This window comes from Nomascus leucogenys, chromosome 2 (genome assembly GCF_006542625.1).
Source record: "Nomascus leucogenys isolate Asia chromosome 2, Asia_NLE_v1, whole genome shotgun sequence".
Taxonomy (NCBI): Eukaryota; Metazoa; Chordata; class Mammalia; order Primates; family Hylobatidae; genus Nomascus; species Nomascus leucogenys.
This window is the reverse complement of record NC_044382.1, coordinates 10101987-10129114: the sequence shown is the minus strand read 5'-3', so window position 1 is coordinate 10129114 and position 27128 is coordinate 10101987. Positions and strand designations below refer to the sequence as shown.

Here is a 27128-nt window from a genome sequence, read left to right as displayed (position 1 = left end):
ATAAGAATCTTAATTGAATGATAGTAACTACAGTTTTATACCTGTGGCAAATACTGTATTAGCATCTATAGATTTAGGGCAGTCTTTAAGAAAAAATGGAATGGTCAGAGTCTAAGTTATTTCATCACTGTACTCTGGTTAATGTGGAACTATGATTCATATATTTTATCCTTTCAAACTGAAATTACCTGCTAGAGTGAGCAACCATCTCACCACTGTGGCTCTTAGCTTTTCCCATATGTAATCTAGAATTACTGGAATAATAAGAACACAACATCATAATGAAGGCTGCCAAAGATTATAACTTTTTATTAAGATCTCAAGTAACTCCCTGTAAGCTCACTGTGGTAAATAGATTTGGTTCTAATACCACAATGCCTCAAAGCTCTATGTTCTTAACAGTGCTGTCTTAATAGAAATAAAATGTGAACCATGTGTGATTTTATCTTTTCTAGTAAGCACATTTAAAAATAACTGGAAACAGATGATTCTTTTTTTTTTTTTTTTTTTTTTTTTTTGAGACAGAGTCTCACTCTGTCGCCTAGGCTGGAGTGCAGTGGCACAATCTCAGCTCACTGCAGTCTCCTCCTCCTCCCGGGTTCAAGCGATTCTCCTGCCTCAGCCTCCCGAGTAGCTGGGACTACAGGTGTGCACCACCACGCCTGGCTAATTTTTGTATTTTTAGTAGACAGGGTTTTCCCATGCTGGCCAGGCTAGTCTCGAACTCCTGACCTCAGGTGACCTGCCCACCTTGGCCTCTCAAAGTGCTGGGATTACAGGCATGAGCCACTGCACCTGGCCAAGATTCATTTTAATTGTATATTTTTCTTTAACCCAGTATTTCCAATGTTAACATTTCAACATGTAATCAATACAAAAAATTAGGAGATATTTAACCTTTTATTGTCCTTAGTCTTCAAAACCAGTGTATATTTTACACTTAGAGCACATCTCAATTTGGACTAACCACATTTCAAATGCTCAACAGCTACATATGGGTAGTGGCTACTGCACTGGACAGCGAGGTTCTAGAACTATCTCTTACAAATGAACACTATCACTGTCATTGAAAACTTTCTTATTTGAGCTAGTTTATTTTATACAAACTGTATTTCTTATTATTCCTGAAAGATCTCATATTGGCATCCTGCCATTTCATTGTAGTGCCTATCATTTTTCCATTGACACTGATAAAGTTGCCCAAGACACATCTTCCTACATAGAGGAAATAAGAGGAACAAACCCTTTTGGATAGAATCTATTAAAATTCATTCCACTGTCCCTATGTACATTAATAACATTGCCTCTGCTGAGTGGAATTTGCATTCAGAACTTCAAAATTCAGACTCATCTCCCTTTCCAAGTTAAACAGTTGGGGAAAGAACTTCCTAAATCTTAAGGTTGAGGGCAGAGGGCTCAACCCCACTCCAGATTCAGGCAAGGGGAATAGGAAAGAAAGTGTGAAATCAGAGCATGGTGGCCTCTTGGGGTCCCTTGATGGGAGCTGTTGGGAAGTGGAAGGCATTCTTTTAAGGGGTAAGAGGCAAATGGAAGACTTGCTCCAACTCTAGAGTCTTCAGAGAGTTAGAGGAGGTGGAGAGATTTACTCCTGCCATGGATCATGGGCACTTCTACAATCAACTCCTGGTTTTGCAGTATTTTTATAAATGGAGATTGGACCTTGGTGACACCCTCTCTTCCCCTTTTCCTATGTTGCTCAATCTTCCTTTCCCTCCTAGGTTCTTACACATTTCAAACCCTTGCCAATAACAGTATTTTAGTTATCAGTTCTCACCACTCCCTCTGGTTGTTGAGCCTTTGGATAAAAATCCACATGGCTATGGAGTGGGTTTTGTTGGAAAAAGTGACCTTCCTCTAACTGCACCTCTATTTCTGGCTCCTCAAACAGCAAAAGGTAATAATAAGGCATGGTAGAGGTTTTCCCATTTTTCAGCGACTAGATTGTGAATATTTCCATATGAATTTTCTATTATTAATGTTATTGTGGTTGTTTTAAAAGTTTTGAATGTATATATGACCAAAACAAACAAACAAAAAGAGCACAGTGAACTCAAATCATATTCCATTACAATAGTCCCAGGACTTCATTAGACAGACTCCCAGTAATTAAGCCTCCCATCTTAAAATGTTAAACATTTCAACATGTATTGACTAATTCCTGTAAAATACAGAAAGTGCAACATCACCAAACATGCATTTCCCAGGATTCATTTTAGAATTCTCATGAAAATTTAATAATAGTATTTCAGTTAATTATGGCATTTGAGAAAAAGACACTTATAGGGAAAGATCACATACATGCTTTGGGTGATACGTTAAAAAAAACCTACAATAATTAGTAGTATTGCCTTAACATTTCTAAAATCACATAAAAATGATTATCTTTGATTGCCATTTCAGTAATTTTGAATACAGGGTATGTTATTTTCTGCTCACTAGTAATCAAAACACATAAAACAGACTTGTAACAAATATTCAGTCGATTATTTTCATAAGCTAAACATTTCCGAGACTTTAAGATTTGTGTTTGAGCATACAGTACTGCAATGCTGGCTACATAAAATTAAAAAATCTCTTTAAGAGGAAGCTCAATAATCAGAGGCTGTATTGCATTTAAGGATTTAACACTGGCTATATACAAAAGGGAAAGCATTTCAATGAGAAATACTTCACGTTACCAAGTTCTCTCCTTTAATATGGCAACATTCAGCAGCTTATGCTACTCTTTTATCCTTTGGTTCCCAGTGACAAACAATGGAGTAATAATGCCTCTGGTTTTAGTTCCTCTTGGATGACATTTATTAGCAGAGAGAGAGACCTGATGCTTTAGCTGAAATTTGGCAGCCCAAGAAGTGCACCAACTGCTCCAAAGTATCCCTGTATAATTTAAAAATAACTGTTATGTAGTACAGCTTTTAAGTTAGCATATAATATTAACCACTTGAGAACACACAACTATGCACAATATATTTGTTTAATAATATTTGGAAACCTACCAATTTCTGCGTTGTTAGCTATTATAAAAAATTTTCTGAATCTGTATTCTTGATATCTACACACCTTTGAAATACGTATTTTTATTTATTATTATTTTTAGAGACACGGTCTCACTATTTTGCCCAGACTGGCCTTGAATTCCTGGGCTCACGTGGTCCTCCCATCTCAGCCTCTTGAGTAGCTGGGCCTATAAGCTCACACTGAAATACATATTCTAAAAGTGTGGCCTTTAGACACTAAAGCTTCCAGGACTGTAATAGCAATTCTGCACCCTCTCCCCTTTACTTAATAAATAAACTAACTTCCTGTGGCTGTGCCTGACACTCTCACTGCATGCCATGTGGAATTGCACAAGGGCACACCATTCTTATTTGTATTGTGTGAGCAGTGACAATGAGACATGGAAGCTTTTAAGAGCAGAATAATTTGAATCTCTGTTACTAATATGTAATGATACAGCCATTTGACTTTGATCACAAAATGATGCAAGTTAAGTTAATCCAAAACATTATGTGGACTGATAATGGCTCAGATCAGAATTTAACTGCATGTAGTAAATGAATACAAAAAAATTTGGGGGTGCCTAACAGGTTATTGTAATTCTCTTCCCCACAACTGAAACTGAAGTGAAGGAACCAATATTCTACTACTTAAGGCTCGGCACAGTGGCTCAGACCTATAAAGGATTGCTTGAGGCCAGGGGTTCCAGACCAGCCTGGGCAACAAAGAGTGATCCTGTCTCCACAAAAAATATTAATAAAAATAAATTAGCTGGGCATAGTGGTGCATACCTGTGGTCCCAGCTACTTGGGAGGCTGAGGTGGGAGGATTGCTGAGCCCAGGAGGAAGAGGCTGCAGTAAGCCATCATTGTGCCACTAAACTCAAGCCTGAGTGACAGAGCAAGACCCTGTCTCTTAAAAAACATGCTATTAAAATTCACAAAAAACATTTTCCTACCATACCTCATGTTCTAGAAACAATGCTTTTAGTTGACCTTTTGACCAGTAATCCAGTGCATATGCCAAAAGTTTCATCGAGAGGGTATTGACACGTAAAAAGTTTCCAACAAAGACAACTCTGTTTATTTTCTAAAAGAAAAGAACAAAGAAAAAACTTGTAAAAATAACAGATTTTACAATATAAAAGGTTTCAAAATATTTATTTAAAAATGTAAACAACAACTACCCTTTATTAGTATAATACCTACTACATTCCTGGCATACAGCTGTATAATCCTGAGTATTTAAAAATTAATTCTGCACACATCATCCAAAATCCACAAAACGTGTTAACACCAAGAGAGAACCCTAAATTATGGACTTTGGGTGATGATGATGTGTGCACAGGATTATGGACTGTAACACATGATCACTCTACTATGGGATGCTGAGGATGGAAGAGGGCTGTGTGTGTATGGAAGGTAGTATATGGGAACTCACTGAGTTTTCCACTTAATTTTACATGAACCTAAAACTGATCTAAAAAATAAAGTCTACTTTTAAAAAAAGGATCCAGAAAGACCCTAGCAGATGATTTCAGGTGAGATTTGTTTTTGAAAATGGCCAATAAATAGTCCCCTTACAAAGTCATTTGGAGATACATTATTGATGTGATTTAAAAAAACAAAACAAAACATGGTAGTACTATAAAATGCATTTAGTTGATACGTAGCAAACTTGGCCCACACATTGCAATGCATGTTGAACAATGACATGCAACTGTGGATTCTATAGAATTGGAGAGTAATACTGACTGGGGTACTGGCATGTGCATTCCCCTAGGATTCTAGCATTCTTTCTTCGTCCCCTGCCTGATTCATCAAATCATTCTCTCTCTGCAAAGATTCCACACTAATTTGGTTTCTTAGATATCTCTATGATTAGGAAACCTTAGACAGGGGAACTGGTGTTTGAATCACCAGAAAACTTATTTCGACTCTCACGATACATTGACTTTTGAGTAGAAATCTTTGTACATAAGTTGGGATACTGTAAACCATGGCCTAAATTATTGTTAACTCAATTGGTCAGTGGAAATTTAGACATAGAGGGCTAATAAAGGTCTCAAATTGTTGTCAGCTCCCAACATGGCCTACTAGTAACTCCATCAACCAACTAACACTTAAGTTTCTAAGTTATTAAAAAACTGATGAGATCAAGTTCTGGATTTAAACATAGAATAATTCAGAGGATCTGCATATTTGTTCTCTCTGCTGGAAGCTTTCTCCCCAAAATGTCTACATGCACAGTTTCCCCCTCACCTCCTTCAAATCTCTGCCTAAGAATCACATTTTCAATAAAGCTTTCCTTTAACCACTCAATTACTTGGCAATTTGTCCTCTACCACTCTCTGCCCTATTCCCAATCCTCTTTATCCTGTTTGATGGTCTCTTTTTAAAAAATAGCATTTATCACCTAATACACACTACACAATTTACTTAATATGTCACTAGAATGAATGCAAGCTTCACAAAGCCAGATCTTTGTTTTCTTCATTAATATATTCCAAATACCCGGAACAATGTCTGGCATCTGGTAATCAGTAAATATTTACTCAATGAATAAATGAATGAATGAACAAATGAAGGGTTCCTTCGAAAAGCATACTTCCCAATCCATTTAAAGTATTTGATATTTATAAAAATTAAATGGGCAAATATATCTATTATTATATAAGGAAGCTAGAGTTAAATATATATATTCTCTTCCAAACAAAGAGTCCCAACTATATGGTCAATCTAACAGTATATGCTTTCCACACTTTTCTTGGAACAATAAACACCACTCAAATATCATGAAGAACAGGTCTCAATGCCTTCATAGCCCTGTACAATGCTGCTTGATCCATATGCAACAAGGCAGCACTGTAAAGAAGCCGAGGGCAGTAAGAAAACTTCCAAGAATTTCACTAATCAAATGCAACATTAAGCACTGGTGGTATAGTGGTGAGCATAGCTGCCTTCCAAATGCAACATTAAGACTAAAAAAAATGCTTTCACAAAGTACCTCAAAATGTCTTATGCTTAGAACTTTCTTTTACATCCTCAAGGGATTTAGGTTGTGTTTTTCTGAAACAAAATTTCTGAATCAATTTCTCCTATTTCAATTTGAATTATCTGCTACTTTCTTTAAAAGTAATATAGCAACTGGGTACGTAACATATATACCTAATGAGTCTTGGCATTTAATGGGCTACATCTCAATCCCAGAGGCCTCCTTAGGGAAAGTGAAGAAGCCCTGCTAGGTGTACATGGGACTCCAATTCACATTTTTGATAATTCAAGTTTTGTGTTTTTTGTTTTTTGTTTTTTACCTCATTAACAGCACACATTCGTGCGACAGAACCAATGTTATTGGTGATAGTAACTAAAGTAGCTCTTGCCAGATCTTCTTTACTAACAGATTCTCGCTTCTCCTTATAAATCATATTCCCAAAACTGCAGAAAAATGAAAAATAAAGTCAAATCTGCTGATAACAAGCAACATTTTACGTATTAACAGATATATCTACAAACTGGATCTTTTTATAAAATTAGGACCAAAAAGTAGAAACACATAGGGATAAGATCAAAACAAACTGACTAAAAAAATCTATGCAAGAGTAAAGTAATACCTTTCAAAGAAGTGAGGTTAAAATGACGTCTCAAAAAAAGCATAGTTAGTTATTATAAGAAAGCAAAGATTACTAAAATATCTTCATTTAAATCTGATTCAAAACAAATTAACAAAGCCAAAATTACAAAATGTTTCCAAAAGTATCTCAGCTTTAACTTCAAATTCTTTTTCATTCAGTCATAAGAAACATTTAGGACATACCAAGCTTTGTGCTGGAGACACAGATAGTCCCTCAAACAGTGATTTAGTCTAGTGCAGCACTGTCCAACAGAAATAAAATACGAGTAATATATAATTTCATATATGTTCTATTAGCCACATTAAAAAGGTAAAAATAAACATGTGAAATTAATTTTAATTGTACATTTCATTTAAGCCAATATATCCAAATATCGTCAATTCAACATGTGGCACTCATATGCCAAGTGCCTGATGTGGCTAGAGGCTACCGTAATGGACAATGCAGGCCTAGATTCAAAAGACAGCAAGAGAAGCGCTAACAGTAACAGGGAAAAAAACAAACAAAGGCTAACCCCAAACAAAGGCTAACCATGGAAATACAAAGAAAAACATATCTTTTATTATAGTGGTAAGAGAAAAAAGTTAAGAAGGTATGAGGCAGGGCTTTTCAGAGCAAAAGGACCAGAAAAATCCAGAAAAAAAAGAGAAGGAAAATCTTAGGCAGAGGCAACTAAAGGTTAAAGGCACAACAAATGAGAAATGAAAACATCTATGAAATCACAAGATGTTTGGTCAGAGTGAAGTGTCCATCTGAGGGAGAGGCAGGAGATATTATTGAAGAGTGAGACAAACTCCACTATCAAAGGGCACTGGATTCCCTGACAAAGAACTTGGGGTGCACAAGCAACAATGGTTAGGAAGCATAATGGGAGACAAGACTGATAGACAACAGAACAGTAAATTTAAAATATTTAGGAATGAATTTAAAAAGCCATGTATGGACATATTTGGAGAGGCCTTTTTAAATGTGTGAAAGGCACAAAAGTAGCCTTAAACAAACAGACAAGCTAAGTTCTTCAACAGCAAGACTTACTATAAAGATATCATTTGTCCCTAAGTTAATATGTAAACTTACTGAGATTCCAAAAAAACGTTTTGTCATAGAGAAAATGCTTGCCAAGTTCATATAGAAAATCAAGCAAAGGGGTGAAACTAGCCCTTCTAGAGATTAAAACATACTTTTTATGCCTCTATAAAGCTGAAAGTATAATGCTGGTACATCAACAGAATGAAAAGCCAGCATATGTAAAAAAGCCATCTCAAATCAGTGAAATAAAGATGGATTATTAGACATTAGGGCCTTCTGAAAAAGAAAAACAAACAAACAAACAAACAAAAACCTGAAAAATGAAAGCATGATCTGTAACTCACAAAATACCCTAAGATAAACTATAAGTAAATCAAAGATTTAAGTATAAAAATACCACCATTAACATATCAGAAGAAAACAAGGGTTTATTCCTTTATATATTTGGAATGTAGAAGACTTACTTACTATGAATCAATATCCAGAAGCCATAAAAGAAAAGACTGATAAATTCAACTGTATAACAATCCAACAGAAAAGTAGAACATGAACAATAACTCACAGAAAATAAAATATGCAAGGCTCTTAACCCCAGTGTTGGTAGGAGAAATGTAAATTAAAATTACATTAAGATACCACTTCTCCATCTGATTAGCAAAAATGCAAAAGTTAGCACTCTACTGGTGAAACAGGCACTTTCATTTACTGCTGCTGAGAGTGAAAAACAGTACCGCTCTTTTGCATAATTAACAATATCTCAAAAATGCATTTGCAATCCAACTTTTGGGAATTTATCCTACACCTGTATAAAATAAGGACAACATGTAAAGATTTCTATATGGATACTTTAGAGTATATATAGTATGCCATATAATGGTAGATTACCTTTTGTATATGGGGAGAAAAGTAAAAATACGTATTTGTATTGGCATAGAGAAACACTGGAAGGACACTCAAAAATTAAAAAAAAAAAAAGTTTCTTACAAGGTGCACTCAGGGTAAACTTTGTAATGTATACTTAATTTTTAAATGACATCAATGTTCAAAACTTGAAACCTAAAATGGGTAAGAGAAAGCACCCTTACAACTTTCTGTTACATTGCTTTCCAAAAACATAAGCAACTTGAATTACTTAAGTTCTGTAACTTAAATAACACAAATGTTAAACTTACCTAGATGCTACAGCCCAACCTGGCAAACCAAATCTTTCATAATCTCCTCCATAAATATCACGGACCAGCTTGTCAGCTTGTGTGCTATCACCTTTGGATGCCATTTCAAGAGCCTCTTCAAAACTTTCACAGCCAGTCAATAAACTGCATAAACCCAGAAAGGTACCCCCTCCAAGGCTAAAGAAAATAAAGAAACTTGCTAAGTTGCATTTATACATAGTATTCTTTCTCTAACGTAAAAGGGTGGATCATTCATGTATTCAATAAACACACAGAAAAGAACCTATGACTAATGCTAAGTGCTGAAATAACATAATGAAGGCAACAAAAATTGTTTAGTAAAACCAAACTTGTTAGATCAAAGAATAAACCAAAGAAAAAAATCACTTGGTGGAAACATGAGGAAAGGAAAGACCTATTAAATATCTCCCAAAGTCTTCACCTAATACCTTACACTCTGTAGTTACCAAAAATAAATGGTTGGGTGTGCATTAAAAAGGAATAAATGTTAAAAAGCAGTACCATATTAATTACAAAGAGAAAATCTGTAATTTTTCTTTTGAGACAAGGTTTCACTCTGTCCCTCAGGCTGGAGTGCAGTGACCATGATCATAGCTTACTGCATCCTTGAACTCCTGGGCTCAAGCAATCTTCCTGTTCCAGCCTCCACAGCAGCTAGACTACAGATGCACACTACCACATTGGACTAATATATATGTATATATTTTTGTAGAGATGGGGGTCTCACTATGTTTCCCAGGCTGGTCTTGAACTCCTGGTCTCAAGCAGCCCTCCGCTTTGGCCTCCCAAAGTGTGAGAATTACAGGCATTAACTACCACGCCCAGCTTTGTAATTTTAAATGGTTTCCAAGAAATGATTTTGGGAAAGGCTTATTTACTTGGCCTGACATGGATGAAATCAATTCAATGTGATAGATTAACATTTAACATGACCTACACATAAATACAATGAGTAAATTTATGTCCGGCTGGCCAACATGTCAATTACAGAAATTTATTTGCTTCTATTATTCTTCTGGATATGCTCACAGAATGAAATCATATCTAATTCCTAAACTCTAAACCTTTGCTCCCTAGTCTCATCTAAATTTCTAGCAAGTTCTACCCCTGAATCACTGTTGGATTTAGTTAACAGACTGAACTTCTTTTAGAGTTAACTGAAGAAGGTAATAGTGTGTAATTCTTTGGCATAGAGAATTACAACAGAGGTGAACTTTTAACCACCATAAAAATAAAGTACTAATTAAATTTAAGTATAATTTAAACAGAATTACTACTTTAAAATTAAAATGAGTTTTTTTCACAAATCAATCTAAAGTATTCCAAAATCTTTCTTCCTTAAACCGGAATCTTCACCTCTCTGTAAAAGTTGATAAAATACATAAAAGAATCATGAGTTTTAAATCTTATTTCTCATTCATATTTCAGGTATTACAGAAAAGTATGTGGGCTATTTGGAACATTAATGTTATCACAAAAAGAAATCACATTAATTCATCCTGTAAGAATAAATTACAATGTTCCCCAATACTGCAGTTTAAATGGTAATCTATTCAGCACGTGGCAAGTTAGAGGTTTACTTATATTAACATCTATTAAAAAGTGAAAAAATAGGTAAAGAAGAAAAATGCTTTGGAAAAAAAGAACAAAACATAAACATAATAAAGTTTTAAAATCAATAGAACACTGTTGCTTCCAAGTAAATGCTCCGGTTAAATTATAGAAAAAACGTTATTAGACTCATTCTAGATAAAAATTCACTTTTACCATTATGGAAATTTTGATCCCAACTGATGCTAACAAACATTTAATAATTTCAGTTTGAGTCTTGACATACACATCTTATAAAAATACATTATCTGTTGGCTGGGAGCGGTGGCTCATGCCTGTAATCCCAGCACTTTGGGAGGCCGAGACAGGCAGACTGCTTGAGCTCAGAAGTTCGAGACCAGCCTGGGTAACATGGCACCCTTTCACTTAAAAAAAAAAAAAAAAATTTTTTTTGCTATTGTGCAAATACATGCTCTTTTACTGGTGAAAATGGCATTATTATACTGATTTCATAACTTCTATGTATAAAACAATGTGAATGCAGCAATACAACCAAAAAGGTCACTACCTTGTCCCAGTCACTCGTTTATAGTTGTCTTTGGAATGGACTGCTAAAATACTGACTCCTGAGCCAATGTTCACTACAAGCAGTGGATAGGGATCATCCAGGTTAAAAGGCATCTTTTGGCATCGCTCAGGTTCTGAGGCATTAGCAAAATAATAGCACTCGGCTTGTCCATTGAAACTGACAGAGTCTATATACAGCAAGCCCTTTACAAGGCAGTCAAGTTCATCCAGTTTGTGCAGGTGGAGGTTTCCAATCTGTTAAACCAAACAAACAAAAAAACAAAAAAGGATGACATTCAAAAACACTTGACTCAATTATATGATTTTCCTGTATTACTTTACAAAAATTAAAAATAATCTATGACCCCCACATTTTCATTTTGTTTCATGTCAAAATCTCTTTAGGGATTTCATCTAGTCCAGTGGTCCTCGGTGAGGGTGGTATCACCTCACTGCTAGTTTCCTAAATGATGGGGAGGAAAGAAGGACCAAAGTGACATTTAGTGGGCAGGGACTTGTGATGCCAGACATCTTTAACGGGTGGGACATTTCTGCAAACCAAAGAATTATCCCATCTATGCATTATCTTTGAGTGTTCTGCCAGTCATTTTTATAGTGGCAGTAGGAAAATTATTTATAATTATCTGAGGCTAGAGAAGAACAAAGTTATTTTACCTGTCTGTGTATATAAATACAAAAGTATTCGTCCCATGGATTCACTCACTCATTCATTCATTTTTGAGATGGAGTCTAGCTCTGTCACTGAGGCTGGAGTACAGTGGCAGAATCTCGGCTCACTGCAACCTCCACCTTGCGGGTTCAAGCGATTCTCCACCTCAGCCTCTCGAGTAGCTGGGATTACAGGTGCCCGCCACCACACCTGGCTAATTTTTGTATTTTTAGTAGAGATGAGGTTTCACCATTATTGGCCAGGCTGGTCTCCAGCTCCTAACCTCAAGTGATCTGCCCACCTTGGCTTCCCAAAATGCTGGGATTACAGGCGTGAGCCACTGTGCCCAACCCACGTAGTTTTAAACATATACTAAATTTGCTAGGAATCAAACCACCATATAAAGCAAGGGAATATTGTACTTCTTACTGTTTAGAATTTTACCAAGTGTTTGTTTAGCATGTTGGAGGGTCATGTCACCAACAGCAATGCCATTTATGGTATCTGATTTTCCAATAGAACATACTATATCAACCTGGCATGTGTAGCTTTGGTATTCATGATCAATCTATGCATAGGTGCAAGCATATAACTACTTCATGATGTCCTCTGGAATGATCATACTGTTAATCTACCCACAGATAGATTAATTTCTGATTAATCACTGATACCTTAATCTTCTGTCTTTATATTATAGTTTGAGTACTAGTTTGAAATGATTAAATTCATCATTTCAGGTTAGTAAAAAGTATAAGGTATTTTTTATAAAACATTGCAGCTTAGATATCACTTCCTCTGGGAACCTCTTCAACTCTCTAGTTGTTGTTACTCCTCTGTGTTCCCAAGGCACCTCTTTTCATACAGTACTACAGATCTTTGCCTCAAATTATAAAGGGTCTCGCTTCTATGAGCCATTTAAGTTATTTATATTCCTTTTGAGACAGGGTCTCATTGTCAGCCAGGCTGGAGTGCAATGGCTCAATCACAGCTCACTGCAGCCTCAATCTCAAGAGCTCAAGCAATCCTCCCATTTCAGCCTCTTGAGTGGCTGGGACTACAAGCACAGGCCACTATGCTGAGCTAATTTTTTTTATTTTTTGTAGAGACGGGGTCCCACTATGTTGCCCAGCCTGGTCTCAAACTCCTAGCCTCAAGTGATCCTCCCACGTCAGCCTTTATATTCCATTAACAGTATCTTCTTACGATTTTCAGAAATTAAATTATTCACATTTACATTTTCAAGAAAAACAAATTTACTGGTCCTAAATAGAGCCACTCTTTATTCTAATAGAAAAGACTAGAAGCTTGGCAAACCACTCTTTGAACTCTCATTCTAATGGAAAAGATTAGAAGATGGCAAACTGCTATCAGCACATAACTCAAACCAATACTCATAGTTCTCCTGCCATATCCATTCAAACCACTCCATTTGACACAGGAACACGGCAGGATTAACAGTGTAAAGACAGAAGAAAAAGGGTAACAGATTTTCATTCAGGTGTCTATTATACTAACCAAAAGACACTGGTTTCCAAACTTAAGGTTTGGGAAGGAGATGGCCCTGGAAGATTAATATTATTTGAATAAGTAATATTCCAAAAACCATGTAAATATAGGACAACAGTGAAAATAATTCAAGCTTCATTTATATCTGGCTTTGTACACTGCCAAATTCATTAAAGTCCCCAAATTCCCTTTTTATTGTAGCTTTGTAGTACAGCCCTAAACAAGTTTTACCAAATATTATGTGCAAAAACATGACCAAATCTGGGCAATTTTTAGTCATCTCATAAACGTGTTTAAAACACCCCAAGTGAAAGGCAACCATGGATACATATTTCCCACTGCATGTGCAGGGAGAATTAAGGAACATGCTAGATGGAAACCTACTCTCATATTTAAAAACAGGTATCAATTTTCAGTTTTGAGTAAAAGATACCTACTGTGCGAAAATCTTTTTCAAACTTATAAGCACCACCTCCTGTAGCACATAGCACCGTTTGCAATGTTGAGAAGTTTTTATCTCTTCCCATTTGGATAAAAGTCGGCAGGTCCTGGGTTGGAAACCTGATAAAGTGCAAGTTCCCTCTTCGGCCAAAAAGTGTTAAATCTTTCAGTTCAAGGTGTACATCCCGAATGCCGGTGGATCCATATGCCACGTTAGAAGTCAAATATTTCCGAATACTTTTTAAACTCTCAACTTCTTCTTGTTCTTCCTCTGCTGTGATATCAATAGGTTCAAAGTACGAGAGCTTTACTAGAGTTCCCCCAATGTCCATGCCAAACCATGGGAAAGCTATGGGAGGGGAAAAAAAAAAAAAAATATATATATATATATATATATATATCCATTTTAGAAACACAAATTAGAAACTAGTTAGCCACAAACTTCATTTACTCTGAATCATGCATTCAGGCAATAATACATATTGGGTAAGACACATATTTCATGTGAAACTCACCTTTTTCCCTTCAAAGTTTTATTAATATATTTTCTAAAAACGTATAGGGTGCTTAGAGTTGACCCGGTATCTTTTAATTCCTGGCCTGGTAGGCAACTCCTTTTCATTTACTACATACTTACCATGTGCTCCAGGGATGAGAAAAAATTCAGATCATTTTTTTTTCAATAAATAGGTCATCACTAAGGGCATGGAAATCTTTGTTTCTATAAACATTTTAATACAATAAAACTGGCCTATAATCACTTCAAGTAACCCAGGAGAAAAGCACCTCCTTAAAAAGCAATTCCTGCCGGGTATGGTGCTCACACCTGAAATCCCAATACTTTGGGAGGCTGAGGTAGGGGGGATTGCTTGAGGACAAGAGTTTGAAACCAGCCTTGGCAATATAACAAGATCCTGTCTCTGCAAAAAATTTAAAAATTAGCTGGGTGTGGCAGCATGCACCTGTAGTCCCAGTTACGGGAGGCTGAGGCAGGAGGATCACTTGAGTCCAGGAGGCTGGGGCTGCGGTGAGCCATGTTTGCACCACTACACTGCAGATTAGGTAACAGAGTGAGATCCTGTCATAAAAAACAAACCCAAAAAGCAATTCCCTTCAGTAAATAATCATTATCTCCTCTATACCAGCAAATAGGAATGCATATGAATAAGATAAAATACCTGCCCTGAAGGAGCGCTTAACATAGCAGGGGAATATAAATAAAACACATTAATAATGAGATATGCAAAATAAAATGTTATACAAGTATAGATTAATAGGAGGAATGATAAACCCTATGCCTGTGTTTAGTATTTAGAAAATACTAAAATAACAAAAAACCACATCCAAAGGCAAAGAGGCATACATCAATACAGTTAAGGAACTAGAAAAAGGGGGAAGTCTGAGGAAATAGATAGAGGACCTTGCACACTTAGCTAAAGAGCTTAGACTTGAACTTCTTAGACAATGGGAACACTACTGACGTCCTAAGAAGAGAGTGGCAGTCTACCTTCCAATTAGAAAGCAAACAAACTTTCTACTTTGACAGTGTACAGGATGATATGAGCTGCTTAAGATGTGCCTGTAAAGTAAGGCCAGTAATAGAGGCCATCTTAAGTAACACCCTCTTGAAAAAAATGGTATAGACCATTTACAAACATTTAAAAACAGATTCCTGACCTCTTACCTCAGAGGCACTGGACAATAATCTTTAAGAGTGAGATATGGGATGCTATTAAAAATTATATACTGTATATATTCAGATATATATACAGTATATAATTCTGTATATATAGTCAGATCTAAATGGCATTTGAAAATCACTGACTTTGGTCACCTGATTCCTTCAGGCTATAACATTCAGTTTTACAACGTGATTTCCTTATATTTATTGGCCACAATACTTATACTGACACAAAGGAGCATTTTCCAATTGTTCCCAAGGAAGTCAGTGTTATAATATTACAAATTACAAAATTCAAATTTTTAGAATTAGTTTAAAGCACAACTGATTGAGTTCTCCATAGAATTATAGCTAACATTTACTGAGTGCTCATTACCTGTCAGATACAGGCTCATTTAATCCTCAGTACCCCCACTATAAGATTGCTCTATTAAGTGTACCACTTAGACAAGGAGGCAAAGCAATTATAAACTTGCCTGAGGTCAAACTGTTAAGTGACAGTGCCAAGATTCCATCCTAAAAATATATATTTCTATTCTCTGGGATCTTAACTATTATGACAGAGACTCCAAAAGAGTTTAATACTCAAGATATGTGGATTAAAATGTCTGGCAACAAAATATATTTAACAGTTTTTATGTAAAAGTTGTCAATAAAAATTATTTCTAAAATTCTACTTTCTTACTCATTTTACTTGATATGTGTTACATATTACAAAACCAGGAACATATAATTCAATGAGAAAGAAGTCTATACATTTCTCCATTTTATAATTTACACATTTACTAAAATTAGTGTATAATTTTGAATATGAGGAAGGAGTAATCCTCATTATCTTCTTTTGGAGAAACAGCTCGTTTGTCTTTATATTTGAAACTCAAATTAGAGATCTGGAGCTACATTACAGATAATCTTAAGAAACAGTATTCTGTATTCTGGAAAGTACTTCCAGTATAGGAAAAAAAGTTTTTTAAGAAAGTAAAATGACATTAGACCATAATTTGGGAAGCCAGGGGCAACTTAGAACCCAAATGCAATACTTTTATCATGTCACCTATAAACAGGTATAAATAACTAAGCAACATAAGCAGAAGAAAGTGACTAAATTTTCTCAGTTTTGTCGAGTGCCTAGCAACATAGGCCATCTTTTTTTTTTTTTTGAGATGGAGTCTTGCTCTGTTGCCCAGACTGGAGTGCAGTGGCATGATCTCTGCTAACTGCAGCCTCCACCTCCCAGGTTCATGCAATTCTCCTGCCTCAGCCTCCCAAGTAGCTGGGACTACAGGTGTGTGCTGCCACGACCAACCAATTTTTTTATTTTTAGTAGAGAAGGGGTTTCACCATGTTGACTAGGATGGTTTTGATCTCCTGACCTTGTTTTTGTGTGTGTGTGCGTGTGCGCGCAACAAGGCTGTTTATTTCACCTGGGTTCAGGCGGGCTTGAGTCCGAAGAAAGTCAGCAAAGGGTGGTGGATTATCATTAGTTCTTACAGGTTTGGGGATAGGCGGTGGAGTTAGGAGCAATGTTTTGAGGGCAGGGGGTGGATCTCACAAATTACATTCTCAAGGGTGGGGAGAATTACAAAGAACCTTCTTAAGGGAGAGGGAGATTACAGAGAACCTTCTTAAGGGTGAGGGAGATTACAAAGTACATTGATCAGTTAGGGTGGGGCAGAAACAAATCACAATGGTGGAATGTCATCAGTTAAGGCTATTTTCACTTCTTTTGTGGATCTTCAGTTGCTTCAGGCCATCTGGATGTATATGTGCAGGTCACAGGGGATATGATGGCTTAGCTTGGGCTCAGAGGCCTGACATTCCTGTCTTCTTATATTAGTAAGAAAATCAAAACAAAATAGTGGTGAAATGTTGGGGCGGCAAAAAATTTTGGGGGCGGTATGGAGAGATAATGGGCGATGTTTCTCAGGGCTGCTTCAAGCGGGATTAGGGGTGGCATGGGAACCTAGTGTGGGAGAGATTCAACTGAATAAATATTTTGTGGTAAGCAGTGATATTGTGGGGTTGTTAGAAGGAGCATTTGTCGTATAGAATGATTGGTGATGGCCTGGATACAGTTTTGGATGAATTGAGAAACGAAACGGAAGACACAAGGTCCAAATAAGAGGAGAAAAACAGGTATTAAAGGACTAAGAATTGGGAGGACCCAGGACATCCAATTAGAGAGTGCCCAAGGGGGTTCAGCATAATTACTTGCTTGGTTGGCAAGTTTTTGGGCTCTATCCTTGACAGTCCTCCTTTTTAAGTTGGAGGCTGAGCTTGGTGAGGTATGTTTTTAAAAGACCATTAGTCCATTCTACCTTTCCTGAAGATGGAGGACGGTAAGGGGTATGAAGGTTCCACTGAATACCAAGAGCCTGAGAAACTGCTTGGGTGATTTGACTAATAAAGGCCGGTCCGTTATTGGACTGTATAGAGGTGGAAAGGTCAAACCGAGGAATTATGTCTGACGAAAAGGAAGAAATGACTGTGGTGGCCTTCTCAGACCCTGTGGGGAAGGCCTCTACCCATCCAGTGAAAGTGTCTACCCAGACCAAGAGGTATTTTAGTTTCCTGACTTGAGGCATGTGAGTAATGTCAATTTGCCGGTCCTGGGCAGGGGCAAATACCCGAGCTTGATGTGTAGGGAAGGGAGGGGGCCTGAACAATCCCTGAGGAGTAGTAGAATAGCAGATGGAACACTGAGAAGTGATTTCCTTAAGGACAGATTTCCACGATGGAAAGGAAATGAGAGGTTCTAAGAGGCGGGCTAGCGACTTATAATAACCTACATGGAAGAGGTTATGAAATGACGATAGAATAGAATGGGCCTGTGAGGCTGGAATGAGTTGATCTCCTGATCTTGTGATCTGTCCACCTTGGTCTCCCAAAGTACTGGGATTACAGGCGTGAGCCACCGTGCCCGGCCAGCAAAGGCCATCTTAAGTAACACACGCTTGAAACGAATGGTAGCAGCGATACTAACAGAGGGTGAATTCACACAGGTGTTTGCTTGGACAAACACACTTAAAGAAAACAATAGGAGCAGGTCTCTTTATCCCATAAACCAGAGATTCCTTCAGAAATGTCCTAATCTGGTCAGGCACGGGGGCTCACACCTGTAATCACAGCACTTTGGGAGGCCAAGGCAGGTGGATCACTCGAGGTCAGGAGTTTGAGACCAGCCTGGCCAACATGGTGAAACCCTGTCTCTACTAAAAATACGAAAATTGGCTCGGCTGGTGGCGCACGCCTGTAATTCCAGCTACTTGGGTGGCTGTGGCGGGAGAATCGCCTGAACCCGGGAGGCAGACGTTGCAGTGAGCCAAGATTCTGCCACTGCACTCTAGCCTGGGTGACAGAGCGAGACTCTGTCTCAAAAGAAAAAATGTCCCAATCTGTTTAAACAACATGTTATTAGAATACTTTTCAATGGGCATTAGATAAAACAAAGGCATCCTTCTGATATTAAATAGCCAAAATGAATTCTCCTATTTGACTGATGGTTGACTCTAGAAGATTCTGTGGGGCAGGGGTGGAAATCACTATTGCCACATCAAGTACATTCTAGGATAAAAAATTTCTACAAGGTGAGATTAAGCTAAAAACCTTTATTTTCCAAAATTCAAAATATACTTTTAGAAAATATCTGCAGGTTTTCTTTCTGTGCTTTGTGTCAAACATAGGTGTTAGAACAGACCTGCAAATATAAAAATGTTACTCATGGAGCAAGCTACAAAGCTAATACATTACTAAGTTTAAAGTTCATGCCATTCTTATTTTCAGCCAAAAGTGTCTGCTCCCAGGTTTATAAACATCTGGATACTGTCATTCTTGAAAGCAAAAATCCCAATTAACACTTACACAAAGAACTTTGAATTATTATACAAAACCATGAATTAAGTTTCAAAGGAACTTTAATGTCCAGGAAAAGAGTTCAAGTTCATAGACTAAACATTAGAGAAATAAATTATCTACTTTTCTAAATCTATGAATGGGTACCAAAGATTCTGACTCCAAAGGTATATCAACAATTAATTCCAAAATACATACTCTGGCTACTCAGTAACGCATGCAGTGAAGCATTAAAGACAAACACATAAAAGGTGACAAAATATACATAAAGATTGAATATCCTTAACCCAAAAATCTGAAATCAAAAATCTTAAATCTTTTGAGCACTGACATGAGGCTTCCAAGAAAATGCTCAACAGAGCATTTCAAATTTCAGATTAGGGATGCTCAACCTTTAAGTATAATGCAAACATGTATAATGCAAATATTCTAAAACCCAAACGTAACTGAAATCTGAAACACTAAACACTTCTGGTCTCAGGCATTTCAGATGAGGGATAATAAATCTGTATTTTACACACACACACACACACACACACACACACACACACACACACACGAGCTGGCAGTAGAAAGGCTCATTTATATGTGATGGTCCACCCTTCCATTCACTGACTGAAATCCTCTTTTTAAAGTCTGAAGTACATGAAAATGTGCATGTTTACTGAAACTTTCACAAAGAAAGAAAATGGCTATCTAGGTATAATAAATCATTAAATGATGAAAAAAAAAATCCTTCCAGTGCTTCTTTAAACGGGTTTTTAGGCTTTTTTTTTTTTTTTGGCATGAAAACAACCAAAAGAAAACTTCACTGAACATTATGATACACTGAAAAGAAAAAAAAAAAACTTTAAACAAAAAGTAAAACGTCCTAAACAAAGCTATATTTTATCTTATTACATATGTTAAATCTCTCATGTGTGGTTTTCTGTATTTTTTTTTGAGACAGAGTCTTGCTCTGTCGCCCAGGCTGGAGTGCAGTGGCGTTATCTGGCTCACTGCAACCTCTGCCTCCCGGGTTCATGCCACTCTCCTGCCTCAGCCTCCCGAGTAGCTGGGACTACAGGCGCCTGCCACCACACCCAGCTAATTTTTTGTATTTTTACTGCAGATGGGGTTTCACCATGTTAGCCAGGATGGTCTCGATCTCCTGACCTCGTGATCCGCCCGCCTGCCTCGGCCTCCCAAAGTGCTGGGATTACAGGCGTGAACCACCATGCCCGGCCCTCATGTGTTTTTAAAACTATATTAAATACTTCAGAATACTATAAAATGTGTACATAAGGCATAAAGAATAACCACAAACTCATGAAACAAATTATTAAATTTCAAAGTTGTGACCCACTTATGAGTGTATTAGACGAGAGAAACACAATGTTTTATAAATACTGTAAATTAAATTGGAAAAACGATACTATTATCTTCAGTTACTGCCCGAACAGGTAGGTTTTTTAAAAAGTCAACAATACAAAAAGCCCAAGACTCATTTCACATCTAGTCTACTAGAAATGTGTTCGTTCCTTGAGTGCTGTTTTTAAAGAAAGGTAAACTAGAGAAGCTATCCTGCAGATGATGACTTCATAGGAACCATAATATGCAAACCAGAAAATTGCAGGCTCCTTCTATTATTTCTAGCATATATCAGTTATGACAATTTTCTCCTTAAAATCAACAAAGCAGCGATTGAAAGAGAACTCAGCCCTGCTATAACTTCAATTAAGAAAAAAGAAAAGTTGGTGGCTGGTAATGGCCACCTTTTACACTGAAATTCTTTCAATTCAATTGACTTCAGAAATTAATTTCTTTATGCCAGAAAAATAATCACTATTAAAAAGCACGAGATGCAGAATCTCAGCAAGGCAAGGCAAAAAAAAAAAAAAAAAAAAAAAAAAAAAAAAGGCACAAAGGCAGCACAAACAGAAGAGACATAAATTCTCAATTATGATACACTCCTATCATTTAGTAAGTGGTCTAATTACCAACATATATTTTCCAGTATATCTACAAAATACTTATCATTAATATATGTCACCAAAATAAGGGGAGGACATGAAGCTCAAACTTATTTGCAATGAGAATATGAGTAAATATACAGGTATTAAGTACAACCACAGGTCTACCTAACAGTTCCATGAGGTAAGAAAAACACCAGTTTCCTGGCCGGGCGGGGTAGCTCACATCTGTAATCCTAGCACTATGGGAGGCCGAGGTGGGTGGATCACCTGAGGTCGGGAGTTCGAGACCAGCCTGGCCAACATGGTGAAACCTCATCTCTACTAAAAATACAAAAATTAGCCAGGCTTGGTGGCATGTGCCTGTAATCCCAGCTACTTGGGAGGCTGAGGCAGGAGAATCGCTTAAACCCAGGAGGCGGAGGTTGCAGTGAGCTGAGATGACACCACTGCACTCCAGCCTGGGTGACAAAAGCAAGACTCCATCTCAAAAAAAAGAGAAAACTACCAGTTTCCTAGGAAATCAAGCAAGTATCTACATATTTATAGCTTTGTTGCTTCTGGCCAAGAGACCCTTGAAAAGTAGGTCACCAGTGCATAAGCAGCCTACTTACGGCATATAACCTAAACATGTATTTTTTTTTTTTTCCAGAATAAAACATTCCTTGCTAAGGTGAAAAAAAAGAACCAAAATACACATTTAAAAAGCAAAACAAAACACACATTACACAAATATAAGCACTTTGATGATGGTCAATATACAGTCCCAGACTGTGAGAACTATTAGAATCTCTCATGACCTGTTCATTATGCCTTTAACAAAATAATAGCTCTTATTCTATGTCTCAAGTGGTCTTATGAGAGTTGACATTAGTTCCCCATATATAGCAAAAATATCTCAAACTACTACAAGAACGAAGTGCTATGTCTTACCAGAGGCATTATATATGCAAAAGGAGAAATCTTCTTGTCCAATCACCTTTTAAAATACTAAACAGCAGAAGCTACCTAGCCACAAGAGCAGACTGTTAATTTCTAACAAGGTGTGATAAACTTGGTATCCTACTAAGTGTTTGCTAAGGAAGCAGAGAACAACACTAAAATAACTATTTAATTGCTACTGGTACGATGCAGATTTATCCTGGCCAGGCACGTGGCTCATGCCTGTAATCCCAGCAGGAGGGTCACTTGAGCTCAGGAGTTCAAGACCAGTCTGGCAAGGGCAACACGGCAAAACCCCATCTCTGCCAAAAACACAAAAAAATTAGCTGGGCATGGTGGCGAGCACCTGTAGTTCTAGCTACTGGGGAGGCTGAGGGGGAAGAACTGCTTGAGCCTGGCATGCCAAGGTTGTAGTGAGCTGAGATTGTGCCACTGCATTCTAGCCTGGGTGACAGAGTGAGACCACGTCTCAAAAGAAAAAAAAAGAAATAGGGGAGGGTGGAGATACTAAACTAAATCAGTACTTACTTGTTCTTTAGGCATAAAGGGAAACCAACATGAAAAATGCTCAAAACATAGGGTATTTTAAAAGAACAAAATTATAAAGTGAGCATGTATGCTGGTATATTCTAGATAACGCTTCAACTTCCTGGATAAGACATTTCACTATTCTCAATAATTATTCCAAACAAAAATGGTTTTTGTTCTGAAATAGACTAAGAAAACAATCATCTTCATATCTTCAGTAGTGATTCCTTAGGACAGCTTCAGGTAACTGTTTTTTTCTTTAGTAAATTAGTTATTTCTAAGGGGAGCTATATTAGAAACCACTACCCCAACTATCTACTGGGAGTGATGACTCTTATATTACAACTGAGTTTACAACAAGCCAGTCAAATTACACAGACACAAACTACAAATATATGCTATACCATTTTCTCTGGTCTTAACAAAAATTTCAAGTACCTTACTACTTGGGTTAATAAAGCACAAACTCAAAACCTACATCACACCACACTTAAATATATGTATCACATTTTACTATCACCTTGTTAATCCTGTTATATGCTACAAGGGTAACCCAAACACAATCTTAAAAATCTGACCCTAAGAAATCATGGCAGGCAGGGAAGAGAGTAACACAGGATTGACTTTCTCCTTCCTTCCCCTGGCGTTGAATTAACACAATTTCAAATGCTAATCTTCCAGTTACACAATTTAGAAGATGAAACTAATTCCTTTTTAAATTTTCTGGTTAATATACGCATTCGGGTTTATAACCTGTTAAGATAATGGTAATGTATTTAGAAGTGTTATTTTCTAACACTTAGGTGAATAATGTAAGAACACATGTGAAGCCAAGGTCACTTGTTTAGCCAATATAATATACAGCTTCTTCTAGTATGCAGTTAAATGATGCAATGCATATAAAGAAAATGCCATACAGATACTACGTGATCAATAAATGTTATAATTATGCCAAAGAAACCCCATACAGGTATTCAAAAACAAAACAAATATATCTTTTGTTAACCTGAGTGATTTAAAGTTAAAATAATATTATTATTATTATTTTTAGAGACGGAGTCTCGCTCTGTTGCCCAGGCTGGAAGTGCAGTGGCGTGATCTCGGCTCACTGCAACCTCCACCTCCTGGGTTCCAGCAATTCTCCTGCCTCAAGCCTCCCGAACAGCTGGGACTACAGGCGCGTGCCACCATGCCCGGCTAATTTTTCTATTTTTAGTAGAGATGGGGTTTCACCATGTGGGTCAGGCTGGTCTCGAACTCCTGACCTCGTGATCCGCCCCACTCAGCCTCCCAAAGTGCTGGGATTACAGGTGTAAGCCACCGTGTCCAGCCTTATTTTTTATTATCCGGGACAGGTTCATGGTTGAAATACCTTCTTTCCCACACACAAAACGTGATGTTCCTTACTTTTACTACAAACAATAGACAGTAAAATTACCTTTTACATATAAAAATGTTAGGCTTCTACATCATAGTAACTGACCAGATTTTCAGCATAATTCAATATTAAGATTAATGGTCTCACAACTTACCACAATGTTGTAATAATCAACTTATTTGGGGGAAAAACAGGGGGTATTCTCTTATTTCTCAACCTAACGTGTATTTTTAAGACTTTGGCTGGGACTACAGGCGTGTGCCACCATGCCCAGCTAATCTTTTTATTTACTTATTTATTTATTTTTATTTATTTTTTGAGACGGAGTCTCGCTCTTTCACCCAGGCTGGAGTGCAGTGGCGCGATCTCGGCTCACTGCAGGCTCCGCCCCCTGGGGTTCACGGCATTCTCCTTCCTCAGACTCCCGCGTAGCTGGGACTACAGGCGCCTGCCACCTCGCCCGGCGAATTTTTTGTATTTTTAGTAGAGACGGGGTTTCACCGTGTTAGCCAGGATGGTCTCGATCTCCTGACCTCGTGATCCGCCCGCCTCGGCCTCCCAAAGTGCTGGGATTACAGGCGTGAGCCACCGCGCCCGGCCTAATCTTTTTATTTATTTGTAGAGATGAGGTCTCACTATGGTGCCCAGGTTGGTCTCACACTCCTGGCCTCCAGCGATTCTCCCGCCTCGGCCTCTCAAAGTGCTGGGATTTCAGGTGTGACCCACCGTGCCTGGCCCTATTTTATAAAGTTGTCATAATAATCTTTATAATCTTTACTAAAACACCTTTGAAGGAGGTGGTACTCATACCTGATTATTAGTTTGTTCAAATCCAAGTACTCAAATCACTATCATGACAAAAGAAAATAATCACCACCACAAGAGTCAGAATTTGAGTTGGTCATACACTGTTCACCAAATGGAAATTCTAAGAGAAGCAGAGAAAACGTATGCGTGAGGGAAAATGTCCAAGTGTTCTAATTACTGCACCTGTTCAAGATGCATTAGTTTAATTCAGCAAATGTAAATTTGAAGTCTCTCTGTATTACTTTTCATTTAAGCCTTCGCATCACTATTTTATAGACTTCTTGAACAACTATGACAGGATCTATTCAGTTATCATAAATAATTTTTTTAAAATTTTAATTAACAGATGAAACTACCAGATAAAGTACTTAGACAATGCTCTATGGGTGCAAGAGAAAGAACACTGTGTTATGACTCAGTCCACGTAGAGTTATGAACCTCATAGCACATGGTTGGTATATGCTTGGAAAAGTTACTCTGGGGCTAATTTCAATTTCCTCACCTGTAAAGTTAAGACCAAATTACCTTACAGTTAAATAGGAATTTGTGGTTTTCACAGGGATTTGGCTTGTTGCCTCTCAGGCGAGTTTTACAGGAACCTTGATAGGCGGGCAGGGAAAGTGTCAGCGCCCTGTTTTATAGTTGTGGATTTCTTAACAGTTAAGAGATCACATGAAACACTGTAAAATCAGCAAAAGTATCAATATGACCCTAAGATGAACATGAATCCCCACATTCCTGGTCCTTCTGGGAGGCTATACTTAAAAAGAGTGACAATCACAATGGCTGAATAAGTCAATTACTGGAATAAAAGGTTTTTAAAAGACTAAACATAAAAGGAAGCAAATGAAAGTCGACCTTTCTAAAAGCACAGTAAGAATTTTTTTTAAGTACATGCACAGAAAAGTCTCTACGGGTATTCACCATAATATTAATGGTGGTTCGCTCCGGGTGCGGGGAATACGGGTGACTTTATCTTTCTTGTTTATCTGCGTTTTCTAAACAAACATGAACTAGTTGATATTCTAAACAAAAACAAGCCAAAGCAATTACACACTGGCAGATTGCATGCACGTACGTTTGAAAGCTCCAACTGTAACAACAGTGATAACTCCCGGGAACCCACCGGCATTTCAAGGACACAAGCAGGAAGCCCGGAAATCCGTAAAAACAGGTGCTAAAAGCCGCCAGCGCAACCTGACAGCCGCGACCGCCTCTTTTCAACCTGAATTCAGGGGGAACTGGGAGAGGAGACTAGTCTAGTTTGACAAAAATCAGAATCAGAAATTCCCTCTGGCACCTCCCAGATCTCGAAGAGAAAGTGGGAGGAAAGGCTAGGGGGCGGCAGGCATTCACCATGCATGAATAGGGGGATGGGGAGGACGGAAGCCTCGAACTCGTGGCTGAAAAGGTCCCTCCGCCCCCCATCCCGGACTAGGCGCCGGCGAGGAGCAACGGGCTTGGAAACAGACCGCCCAGCCAAGGGGCTTTCAGAAGGGGCCCAAGGGTGCCCTCCCAACCTGGCGGGCCCCAGCCCCCATCTTACAGGGTTTCTTGGCATCTTTGATCTTCATGGCGTCGGCCTGAGGGGCGAGGGACGGCCTCCGATCCCGAGCACTGAGAGCAGAGGCGGCGACTCCGGAGGTGGCTGGGCCGCGCGGCGAGGCCCGGCCGGTTCCTCCCCTCAGGCCGGGCGGGGCCGGTCTAGGGCGGGGCGGCGGCGCCTGAGGAGATGCCCGGCCCAGGGGGCGGCCCCCCACCCCCGCGAGGGGCGGCCGGGACCGAGCAAGCTGGGGAAGGCCTCCGGCGTCGCCGCTCCGGGGCCCCCCCGCAGCCGCTCCAAACAAAAGGCCCCGGTCCCGGGAGCCGCCGCCACCGCCGCCGCCGCCGCACTGAGAAATAGCCCGCCCAGGCCGAACGCCCACGTGACGCGAGCCCCCCTCGCTCCGCTTCCGCCCGACTGCTGGGGATTGTAGTTCTCCGGGTCGTCAGGCCCCGCTCTCTGGCTGTAGTTGTGCAGGTGGACTACAAAGCCCGGGATGCATCGCGGCCCCTCCTCCGAGGCCCCTCAGCTTCCGCAGATCGCCTCAGAGTGGTCCCAGCGAGAAGAGGGCCGGGTCTTAGTCACGCCAGCGAGGAGGCGACCAATGGTGACTGAGATGGGCGTGCTGGGGAAGTCGGGCTCAGACCTCCGCAGGTTGCGGAGAAAAGGGGGAATGAACTCTTTGCGAGTACTGTCATGGCTGTTCGACCATTCTCAGATTTCTCCTTGAGACAGGAAAGCTGGTCGTCAGGCCATGGAAAGTGCTAGAATCAGGGCTCTAGAGCTGTGCTTTAGATAGACCCTTGAGTACATTAGCGGATTAAAGTCATTCACAA

General features: G+C 38.6%; 1 protein-coding gene across 1 annotated transcript; it reads right to left on the bottom strand.

The window, feature by feature from the left end:
• Window positions 1-1061: 1061 nt before the first annotated feature.
• On the bottom strand, window positions 1062-26675 carry PANK3 (pantothenate kinase 3). The gene is made up of 7 exons (XM_012505091.2): window positions 26296-26675; window positions 13606-13958; window positions 10994-11247; window positions 8854-9030; window positions 6332-6455; window positions 3982-4107; window positions 1062-2898 (listed from the first exon to the last, which is right to left on the bottom strand). Exons 1-7 carry the CDS (start codon window positions 26321-26323, stop codon window positions 2848-2850), a joined length of 1113 nt encoding a protein of 370 aa, XP_012360545.1. The 5' UTR covers window positions 26324-26675; the 3' UTR covers window positions 1062-2847.
• Between the last annotated feature and the right edge of the window lie 453 nt (window positions 26676-27128).

Coding starts and splice junctions, on each gene's coding strand:
- PANK3 (XM_012505091.2), bottom strand. CDS start 26,323: ATGAAGATCAAAGATGCCAAGAAACCCT. Junction 13,959..26,295: donor CAAAGATGCCAAGAAACCCT/GTAAGATGGGGG, acceptor CCCCTCCCATAG/CTTTCCCATGGTTTGGCATG. Junction 4,108..6,331: donor GAATGTGTGCTGTTAATGAG/GTAAAAAACAAA, acceptor CTTTTCTTTTAG/AAAATAAACAGAGTTGTCTT.